The sequence below is a fragment of the Dasypus novemcinctus genome, chromosome 10 (assembly GCF_030445035.2).
Source record: "Dasypus novemcinctus isolate mDasNov1 chromosome 10, mDasNov1.1.hap2, whole genome shotgun sequence".
NCBI lineage: Eukaryota > Metazoa > Chordata > Mammalia > Cingulata > Dasypodidae > Dasypus > Dasypus novemcinctus.
Genome location: NC_080682.1, coordinates 33,120,258 through 33,132,425, shown reverse-complemented (window position 1 = coordinate 33,132,425; position 12,168 = coordinate 33,120,258). Strand labels below are relative to the sequence as shown.

The window sequence follows — 12,168 nt, the reverse complement described above, 5'->3', positions numbered from 1 at the left end:
TTGATTAAAAACATATAATTAATAGTAATTTGTGCTCTCTAATATTAATACCCATAAAGTTTTACTGTCTGATCTGTCATTTGTACTAAATCATATTGGATAGAAAATAACAGAAAATATATAAAAACTATCTTTGTTTATGAGATACCTATCCTTATTTTTTTATTTTCTAAAATTAAATATAAGTAGGAATATAATGTTATGAACTTAATCTCAAAATTCATAAAATCACCTGGCCAAAACTACTTGATGGTTGTGGCTCTGGGTAAAGAACTTAAATTTTTGTGTCCATTTTCCTCATCTGAAAATGGGTATAATAGTAATATCTATGGTATGTTTTCATCTGGATAAATGTGCTGAAGTAGGGGAAGTATTTATAACACTGTTGTGTTCATTCTAATAATGCAATATATATGAACATATAAATAAATACATCTATTATTTAATTTCCAAAATGTTAATTTTTACCTCATTTGTATTTGGCAGACAAACTAAGATTTTTTTCAGACATATTTTGCAGACTACTATTTACTATGATTTTCCAGAATCATTAGGCTGATTTTTTTAAGTTATCTCTCCTATTTAAAAAAAATTAAAAAAAAGCATTTTAGAAGTCATTCATCCTAAATATCACCTTTGATTTCTCAACAGTTTACTGCAATTGATTACTACTATGGAAAGAAGGAATAACACAAATGTGCTTTACTTCACCCTTTTTGGCTTGACAGACTCTGAAGTGATCCAGCGGTTCCTTTTTATTTTATTTCTCTTGATATACCTTATTACCCTGCTGGGAAATGCAGGAATGATACTAATAATTCACATGGATCTCAAGCTTCACACCCCCATGTACTTTTTTCTCAGTCACCTGTCTTTCCTTGATCTCAGTTACTCAACGGTCATCATACCTAAAACCTTAGATTGCTTACTGACTTCCAACAAGAATATTTCATTCATTGGCTGCTTTACACAGATGTGTTTTTTTTTCCTCTTCTGTGTTAATGAATTTTTCCTTCTCTCGTCAATGGCCTATGACCGCTATGTAGCTATCTGCAACCCTCTTCACTACCCAGTTGTTATGTCCAGGAGACTCTGCCGCACCCTCATCACTGGGTCCTACATGATTAGTTTTATTGAATCATTAGCCAACCTTCTCTTCATGAACAGTCTGCATTTCTGTGGCTCCAATGTAATCTATCACTTTTACTGTGACTTAGCTCCAATTTTAACCCTGTCCTGCACTAACACTCATGACACTGAAATAATGATAATGATTTGTGCTAATTTCAATGTAATGATGACTCTTAGCACAATCTCTTTTTCCTACATATCTATTTTGTCTACTATTCTGAAAATTAATTCCTCTTCAGGAAAGCGCAAAGCCTTCTCTACTTGTGCGTCCCACCTCCTGGGAGTAACAATCTATTATATTACTACGAGTTTTACTTATTTAAAACCAAAGAAGTCTTACTCTTTGGGCAGGGATCAAGTAGCCTCTGTGTTTTACACTATGGTGATCCCCATGCTGAATCCACTCATTTATAGTCTTAGGAATAAAGAGGTGAAAAATGCTCTCATTAGAGTCATCCAGAAGAGGGAAGATTCCAAGCAATAGAAGTGTTGGTAATGCTGAATATTTAAGTGCATCTTTTCTTTCTTTTCTCTTTTGACATTTACTTCTTTTCTTTGTAAATAAAATACCACCCTTTAATTACTTTCCCTTTCTGTTGCATCATCCTCTATTTGTACCATGCATATTCTGGAACATATCCAAGAACGTTTTCAGAAAACTACATTTCTGATATGTAATTGGAAGCCATGGCATATGTGTTAATACAGTGGTTTAAATATATGTGCTTTCAAGTGCTACTAATTTGAGATAAAACACGTGTTATTTTTCAAATTGTGTTCTAGAAATTCTCATGCATATACAATTTCAGAGAATTTTATTATGGAGAACTCTTTCAGAAATTATTCAATTAATTATCTCAGGAAGAAAATTAGCATAGTCTTAAAAGTACTTTTTGGACTAGAAAATATATGTTTTAGATTCCATACCTGAAAATTCTTTAGCTGTATATTCCTTAGTAAATCACTGAAAGTTGTAATCTTGTTTCCTCAACTAATTCAGATGAGTAATTCTAAATCAATAGAGTTATTTTACAGATGAAATTCTATAACAAATGAAAATAATTTAATGTAGTACTAATAAATTTTTACCATGATCTTCAGAATGCTTATATTCTAAAAAATTCTCAATATACAATACCTTTTGTTATGATAGTTTTTGCTGGTGGCAATTCTGATTAATAAAGAAGCAAGTACTAAAGGAAAGAGTACTTCAATATTTGATCTTAGGGAAAAGTGAAATATAGTGATAGAATTATATTATAGAAAAAGTGTATAAGAATATTCCTGAAAATTTGGAAAATATTTTGAATTATTCAAAAAATAATGAAATATCTTAGTTATTTTTGAGAGCTTTGTTCATGGCTTTCTAGACAAAGCATATATAGAAAATGTATGAAAATGTTTCCATTATTTCACATAAGAACCCTGTACATTTTAGGCATTAATTGATATTTCCTTTTAAAAGTATCTCTACATAATCTAGATTTTCAGTTTTAATATTCAATGTATATTTAAGAAAGTATGTTTTCTTCATGTTCCTATATTTACTGTATTGATTTAAACTTAAAGAATGGTTGTTAGATATTTTTTTGTCTTCAAGTGATTTGTATTCTTTTCATCTATATTTACGTTTTAATTGTATAACTATTTTTGTTCCTTTTCTTAAATGATTTTTGAAAACTTAATGTTCAAAAACCTTTATAGAATTCAAACATAATGAATTCTCATAAGTTCATCAGGTATTTCTTAATTATTCATGTATAAAATGTGTTTTATTTTCTCTAAAATATGAATTCCTAAAAGTTTTTAACTTATCATATGTATTACCCTCATAACTTGCTGTATTAGAATTTGTTTTTGTTTTGTATTCTATGCTGTCTAGAATCTATATGGATTACAATTTCTCTTTGTTTTGTTTACACTTATCTGTCTTTGAAAGTCACTTACATTTTAATACTATACTTTTTATTCTCTCAACTTGTACATGCATTGTGTCTTATATTAATAGGTCCTATTTATTTTTGGGTCTTTCTCATGAACTGTACTGCCTTTCTTTCATTTACATGCATTTCTATAATTTAGAAAGGGTATCCTCTCGGTTTTTGTTGGCAATGATGGTCAACAGTTTCTCTAATTTTACAGATAGTAATAAGTTCAAGTATTGCATATACTTTAATTAAATTCAGACTATTCTATTTTCTCATAATGTATTCTAAAAAGCATTTATGATGTTAATTAATAAATGTTATATAAACTTTGGCAATGAGAAAACACTAAATTATTGTCATTGTTCCAGTACTATCTCTGTTCATATCAGTGCATATCACAGTTTTTGTAAGATGCAGTCTACAGTATTTTTAAACAAAATCCTTTTTTTCATGTTGATAAGTCAAAATTATATGTATTATAAAACTCGAGTTCCTTAAAAATGATAAAGTAAATAAGAAATAAGACTGTAATTAACATGACAAAATACTGACAATAGATTTTTATGAAACTGTTTGATATTATAAAATAATGCTAAAAATGGATTTTTTTTGTATAGTTACTGGGGATTGACCCAGGAACTTGTACAGGAAAAATCCCTGTGCTAATGCATTTTATTTACAGGGCACCTACTGAGCGCCAGGCAATATTCAAAGGGCTTAAGGCATATAATTAACATAGATTATCTTCACAAGATAACTCTCAGGTAGATACCTGCAATATCTAAACTTTGATCTCAGGTAATGAGAAGACATATCCTATATGTTCAAGCAAAGATTTATGAGTCATCCTGGAATTTTTTCTTTGTCACACACCTCACATCTACTTCATCAGGTTATTATATTGATTCTCTGTGCAGAATACATTCGGAGTATGATAATTTCTCAAATCCTCCTCTGCTACCAACCTAGCTAAAAGAATCATCATCACAGTCCTTTTATTATTGCCACAGCCTTATAGATTATTTTCCAATTCTGCCTTTTCTGCCTTAAGTCTCACCTCAATGTAGGGACCAGTGATAGTGTTAGAACATAGGTTGTATCATGTCACCTCTCATCACAATACCTATAAGACTTTCCATAAAATTAATGGCAAATATCAAATTTTTTGCAAGAGCCTACATTTCCAACCCTATCTTGCCTCTGCTTCTTACTTCTATGAAATTGTCACATTTATAATTGTGTCTTACACATTCATTTTGGAGTCACCACACTGACCTCACCCTAGCTTATCAGCATCAGGCTTATTCACATTAATTCTGGTGATGTCTGGAATATTTGCTTTTTTTTTTTTTCCTGAAATTCCCTTTCCCCATATAACTATATCAGTCTTTTCTCATTCTCTTGTTCAGAAGACTCTTCCCATTCCTACCTTTTTAAAATTCCACCAGCCCATCCCTAATCAATACTGTATTTGTTTCCATAGCAGTTATCCAAATCTAATAGTGTATATATGTTTTTACTATGTGTTTACTTTACTGTTTCCCCCTCATTGATACTTCAATGCATACAAGATATTTCTCAATAATTTAAGCCCAACATCTTGAAGAATGCCAAAATAAATATATTTCAATGACTGAATTTTACAGATTTTGAAACTGAAACACAGCATGTTTTCTTTCATTGAATTTATATTGTTGGACAACTTATTAAACTCAAGGTCAAATTTGAACGCTGTGAGATTGACTTTAGAGTTTGTATCCTTAATCACCACATTTTTCTTCCTTTATTTTTTAATGTTACCTTTAAAAATATAAGATGTTCTCATAAACCTCCCACCCCCCTCAAACTCCTCCTCCAATATCAACAACCTCTTTCATCATTGTCTGATATTCATTGCATTTCATGAATACATTTTGAAGCACTGCTGTTCCAAATGAGTAATGGTTTACATTGTAGTTTACACTCTCCCCCAGTCCACCCAGTGGGCCATGGCAGGACATACAATGTCCAGCATTTGTCCCTGCAGTATCACCCAGGGTAACGCCACATTCTGAAAATGTCCCCATATCATATCTCTTCTTCCCATTCCCTACCCTCAGCAGCTACTGTGGCCACTTTGTTCACATCAATGCTGCAATTTCTTCCATTACTTATCACAATAGCTCCATATATAAAATCCACTCTAATCCATAATTTATTCCTCCATCTTGTGGACCTGGGATGTATATGTCCTCTATATCAAGAGGGGGCTTAGATTCCACATGGATGATGGGTACAATTCTCCTGCTTGCAGTTGCAGGCACTCTTGGGTCCCTGGTGTGGAGCCAAGAAAATTATTTCTGGCATTTCATTGGACCCTAACTTACAGTGTACTCTCTCTCATGAAATTTCTCATGTATGTATGCATGTTGTTTATTACCTCAACCAGATAGTTTAAACCAGTAATTGTCAATGCTCTTTAGCCAAAATCATTGGGGACATCTGTAGTTCAAAAAGTTGGCTTTAATTTTCAGAGTAGTGCGAAAGAACACATACCATGGAGAATTTTATTTCAATGAATCCACAATCAACAACACTTTAACATGAGAAATACTTTGAATGTGAAGTCATTTCTTTTTTTTTTTTTTTTCCTTCAGAAAACTCCTTACCACTACCATATAGATACAGCCACGCTTTAAGCTTCTTCCACCTAAAGCTGCACATCTTTGGACATTACCTCACTGATAAGGTCAGGAAAGGCAGTGGAATATTCAGTTTCTGAGGCCTCCTGAGGATTTCCTCCCATCACCCACTTCTCCCAGGGGGTAACACAACTCTTCCATTTGTTCTCTGTCAGCAATTTGAGCGCTGGAACTCCACAAATGTTGGTGATGTTGACATTCACCTAAAGCAAAAACAAATGAAATAAGGAAAGAAGGAAGGAAGAAAGAGAGAAAGAAAGAAAAAGAAAGAGAGAAATAGAGAGAGGGAGGGAGGGAAAAAGAAAGAACAGCCTGGGCATAGTCAAATTAATAGACCTGCTTGAGTGTGCTTATTATTTTACAAAAATTATTATTAAATTAACTAAAAAGAGAGACATAGAAGTATATTTTAAAAATTTAATGCTTAGCAGAAAAAATGAGCCAGAAAAATTAATTAAAACCAATTATAAAACACAATAGCTGGGAAAAAGCAACCATTTATCTATTTACTATCTAGGTTAGGTATCCAATTACATAAAAGTAAATTTCCATAAGGAAGATTTTGGTAAATACACTGTTCATGAAAGTAAATAATGTTGGCCTATAGATGGAAAAGAAACTGTTTGAGTCAATAAAAGCTTGAATTATTTGTAATAATAATTTTTTTTAAATTAGTAAAGTATTTATGACAAAACTTGGTAAAGGTAGGTGATAGAGATGTGGTATTTATTATAACAGTGCATGTGTATGTGAATAAGATCTTTCAAATATTTTAACAAATGCAATTCTGTGATTCAGAAGTTGCATTAGATGCAGTAAAGAGTCTAAGTCAGAGTCCTGTCTGCTAGGCTGAGGTAATTTTCTTAAATAGCATATTCACATCATACAAGTAGATTTTTTTTTTTTTGAAAATTAATCATTTCCTTCAAATGAGATTTTGAGCTGTAAGGGAAACCATCAACAATGTTAAGTATAAAAACTGCAGTTTTGAAAACAAAATCTTTACAATGTTTATGGAATGTTAAACAGAAAGAAATTATCAGAGCTGAGGAGTCATGAATGTATTGTCAAATGAGCTTTTATAGTAAATGGTATGGACCATGGCTTGGGCCACATGAAAATATGATTTATGGGAATGAAGGAAGAAGCAACAACATGAACTTGTGTAAATATTTAGACCTCAAAAAAGAGCCTCAAGAATTTAAATGCATTGTATTGAGTAGGTTTATATTGATAACAATCTTGACAAAGTCTTGTTTTCCTCAAATTGTTGTTTTCTTCATTTTTTTTTCTTTATATTATTTAGGAGACTGAAATATGTCAAGCCCATGTCAAATATCAGAAATATCAAGATGAAGGAGTAAAACTTGTGTTCTGCCTTAAAGGAGTGACTATTTTAGAAAATAATACGCATGTTGTCAAAATTTCTATAGGAAAGTAACATTAAAGTATGATTTAAGCACTGATGAAATATTTTCAGTGGAGACTAATTAATTCATCCTTCCATTCTATCATTCATTCTCAGTTAGGAAGTCAACAGATATGTTTAATACATCTACCTTTCCTGGGTTTCATTTAAAAAGCTGATTATGCAAAAGTGAACTGTTTGGGTATACCCATTTCTCTTTTAAAGCAAATAGACTAGAATGTGCTACACAGAACACAAGATGATTATTATTCTTACTTAAAATATATACATTTTTAAAAGTTTATTTTAGTAACATATAAAACTCAAAATTTCTATTTTAACATCTTTCAAGTATACAATTCAGTGATATTAATCAAATACACAGTATTCTACCAACATCACTCACATCCATTACCCAAAATTTTTCATTATCTCAAACATGAATATTGCACATAGTAAGCTTCCTATTCAATTCCTGCAAGAAATCGGTTGCCTTTTGTGAAGAGGATTTATTTGGGAAAAGCTAACCTTCCAAGACCACAGAAAGTCCAAACTGAGGCACCACTGGAGATGCTTTCCCACCAGAGTCAGCTGCCACAAGTTTATGTAAGATTGCCACCAATCTCTGCTGAGATTTGAGCTCAGCTGAAGGCAACCAGGCATAGTGCTGGTCGCTCTTCATGCCTCATATCTCAGTCCTGGCTGCTTCACCTTCTCTGAGTTCATCTGTAAGCTATCAGGTATATAGCAGTGATCATTTCCTCTTGAGCTGGTCCATGTGCCCAGCCTCTCAGGGGCTTCATGCATAAGCAATTCTCTAGTCCCCTCTTACATGACAGGATTAAAAATGGTGATTTCCTTCTCCTGTGTCTGTCTATCTCCCTATGTATGTCCTTTTATATCATATCCAGAAAGGGGACAGACTCTCAACCTCATTCATTCCTCAATGACATAGTTCAATCAAAAGACCTAAAGAGATCTTCTCAAGTAATCTAATCAAAGCCACCTCAAACAAATTTAATGCAATCAAGTAGTATCCTACCCATAGAAATAGATTAGTTTTAAAAACAATCTTTCACTTTTGATGATTTATAGAATAATCTCAAAATGTCGCTTAATTGTTCCCTCTGATTCAATTTTGTGTAGCATTGTTGTTTTTGCATTGTTGGTACAATTTACAAGTGAACCCATCTGGTCCTATGATTTTCTTTGTTTTGTTATTTTGATTACTGATTTGATCTCTATCAGTAGAGATCTTCTATTTCATTTTGAGTCAGTGTAGATAGTTTATACGTTTCTAGGAATTTATCCATTCCATCTAGTCTATCTATTTTGTTGGGGCACAACTAATCATAATATCTTCTTATATTCCATTTTATTTCTGCTGAATTGATGGTAATCTCTTTCCTTTCACTTCTAATTTTAGTTATTATTGTCCTCTCACATTTTGACATTGTTAGACTAACTAAAATGATGTTAATATTGTTGATCTTTGCAAAATAACAATTTTGATTTCATTAATCTTCTCAATTGTTTTTATTCTCTATTTCATTTATCTCCACTATAATCTCTGTTATTTTCTTCCAACTGTTAATCATAACTCAGTCATGCTAAGGTACAGATCAGATTACAAGCATAATCCAATATTTCTTTTTGGAATTCATCAATAATATTAAACTGCTATAAGCATTAATTAAAGTAATTTTTATACTGAAGTTAATTCCTTTGCATTGGTATCTCCAGGAAAATAAAGGAAGCCACAAGACCATTGAATTTTTAAGAAACAAAGTTTGTGATTAACATTTTTTAAAGCTAGAAAAAGGGACCATTTGATTAAGAGGGGTCAGGAAATGGAGTAAAATAACAAAGACTTTCACCTGAAAGTGGTGGAATGAACTTTGTAACCTTTGCTTCTTTGTGGTCATGCTCTGCAAACTATAAATAATAGTCCCATCAGGCAAAAGAAACCTCTTGATAGCACTGCAGCAAAGCATTTGCATTCATGTAGCAATCTCAAAAGTCATCTGATGCAAGACCGCCTAAAAAATACTGCCATCCTTCATCAGTAAACAAGTTTGAGGGAATACCTATCATAGTCCAGCTCTCAGAGAGTAACATCCATGTTCTTGTGCAATCCCAGGATGTTAGCATGTGATCAAAGGCAATCATAAAAGGTTCACTTATCAAAGGAGTTTGATTATTATTCTCTTGATAACTGATAAAAAGAAAACTTTAAACCTACACCCAGGCCAAAGCAATCTAGTCCTGAAGGTTTCAGCAAAAAGGCTTCTCAAAAGCATGAAACCAGAATGAAGATTAACCTTGAGCATATTTCCAATCATTCTCATTTTTTCCATTTTATTTTTCTGTGATACATTTCACATATATCATACGAAAAGTGTCTTTTTATTATAACTAGGCATAGACTCATGGGGATTAGTAATTACATGTGACACTCAAACTTATTCATTTTTGTGGATAAGAGCCACCACCAAACCTTCTTCAAAAGCCTTCCTGAAGAAAATTGTTATTTTGTATGTTGGGATTAGTTTTTTACTGCCTTGAAGTAAAGTGATATTATTCTATCTTCGCTGTGTTTTATTGGATTGATAAAGTCAATCACTCCCTTCCTTTATTATTTTTTCTTTTCCCAATCATATGTTAAGGGAGAACCTCAAACATTTCTAGAAATGTCTGCCTCTGACATGGTGGTAGATTCCTCTGTTCTAAGGAAAAATTCCTGTAGTTTGCCTTTTTATTTTTACTAATTTTTTTTAACATTTTTATTATCTTTTATTAAGGATACATAGATCACACAAAATGTTACATTAAAAAATATAAGAGGTTCTCATATACCCCCACTCACCACCCCCCACTCCTCCCACGTCAACCACCTCTTTCATCAGTGTGGCACACTCATTGAATTTGATAAATACATTTTGGAGCAATGCTACACCACATGGATTATAGTTTAAATTGTAGTTTACACTCTTCCCAGTCTATTCAGTGGGTTATGGCAGAATATGGGGGCATTTTCAGGACTTGGAGTTGTCCTGAATAATATTGCAGGGACAGATGCAGGAAATGTCCTGCAGCTTGTCTTTAAGCCATATCATGGCCAGGGACATTAACCAGCACTCTTTTTTCTTCTGGGTCTTCATCCCTTTTTCCCTAGATTCAAAGGTCCAGATGCTTACCCTACTTTATAAAGCAAATTTCCTTTTGCATTTTCACAGAGAATGAAAAAGGACCTGAGAAGGCTCCAGAATCATTTCACATGATTGTGTTCAAAAGGGAAAACTCCTGTAATCTAAACTAGGCACTTCTAATGGAGATGCTCAGTAAAGTGCCAGGCCTGAGGTTGGCTGTTGTATGGCCTCCATAGCACAGCCTAGGCCAGTGAGCTCTTCTTCTCCTCGTGAGATCCATAAGACAATTTTTTGATTTCCAAAGTTGAGATGTAAACAAACTATGGCTTCCAGAAAGTTGCATCCCTAACTTTCAGTTGTACGTTAAGTGTGATACTAACTTCAGTATATGTGCATTGTCCTGGAAGAAGCTGTTTATTTCTTTTTTTTTTTTTCAATATACATTTTTGTTTTTCTTTTAAAAGAAACTTAGCCTACATAAATGTTACATGAAAGATATAGGGCATTCCCATATGCCTTGCTTCCAGCCTTCCACCTTTTTCCACATCAACAACATCCTTCATTAGTGTGGTGTATTTGTCTCAATTGATGAATATATCTTGACACATTGCCACTAAGTGATGATTATAGTTTACATTGTACTTTACATTCTCTTCTGCACATTTTTGCAACTTATTAAATGATATACAATGGCCTGTATCTGTCACTGCAATGTCATTCAGGATAATTCCCAAGTTCCAAAAATGTACAAAAATTACACCTATTTTTCCCGCTCCTCCTCCTCAGAACCTCCAGTGGCTACTGCCTCTACATCCATGATAAAAAGTTCTTCCACTGATAGGATCACAAGTCTACAGTAGAAAACTCTAAGTCTACCCTTGTCCATAGTCCATTCCCCAATCCTGAGTTTTCTGTGATGGTGATTCCCACCTTAACTCTAATGAAGAGGGTACTTGTCCTGTGTGTCCACCACATCCAACACTTTAAACCAGTAACCCTCCACTGCCATAATTGCCAAAAGATCATTCCCAACTTTGTGGTTTCAACCATATAGCTGCAAATCCTGAGTTCACTTGCTTCCTCCACCATACTTCCCGCCAATTCGATGGTCAGTCTAATCCACCCTCCCCAATTTACCACCCTCACACACCAGCACTTCCCAGCCCAAAGCATAACTGCACCACTGTCATGACCATCCACTGCACAACTACAGCATACCACCTTATCATAGATTTTTCCCACATGGGGATTGACTTGCCACCTTCTCCCTTTCTGTCTCCTGTAAACCTATCTTCCACTCTAGCTCAGTGAACCTCCTTGATTAGTTTAATTCATATCAGTAAGGCCATTGTAACATTTGTCCTTCAGTGTCTGGCTTGCATCACTACACAAGGTGTTCAAAATTCATAGATGTTATCCTATGTGTTAGTACTGCATTCCTTTTTACAATGGAGTAATATTCCATTGTACATATGTACCACAATTGTTTATTCATTCATCTGTTGATGGACATTTGGGTTGTTTCCAATTTTTTTTGCAATAGTGAACAATGTCACTATGAATATTGGTGTGCATATAACTGTTCTTGTCCTGCTTTCAATTCTTTTGGGTATATACCCAGAATTGGGATTGCTGGATCATATGAAACTTCTATGATTAGATTCCTGAGGAATTGCCAACATGTCATCCACAATGGCTGCACCATTCTACATTTCCACCAGCAGTGGATAAAGGTACACACTTCTCCACATCTTCTCCAACATTTGTAGTCCTCTGTTTTTTTAATAGCTGCCAGCTTAATGGGTGTAAGATGATATCTCATTACAGTTTTGGTTTGCATTTCCCTTATAGCTAGTGATGGTGAGCATCTT

At 33.5% G+C, this 12,168-nt stretch overlaps 1 protein-coding gene across 1 annotated transcript; it reads left to right on the top strand.

The window, feature by feature from the left end:
- Positions 1–1,024: 1,024 nt before the first annotated feature.
- Positions 1,025–1,615, top strand: LOC101444222 (olfactory receptor 8H1-like). Its single transcript, XM_004455306.2, has one exon. The coding sequence runs from the start codon at positions 1,025–1,027 to the stop codon at positions 1,613–1,615; it is 591 nt and encodes a 196-aa protein (XP_004455363.2).
- Positions 1,616–12,168: the final 10,553 nt, after the last annotated feature.

What these genes read in the sequence shown, in the direction of transcription:
- LOC101444222 (XM_004455306.2), top strand. Translation starts at nt 1,025, where the DNA reads ATGGCCTATGACCGCTATGTAGCTATCTGCAACCCTCTTCACTACCCA.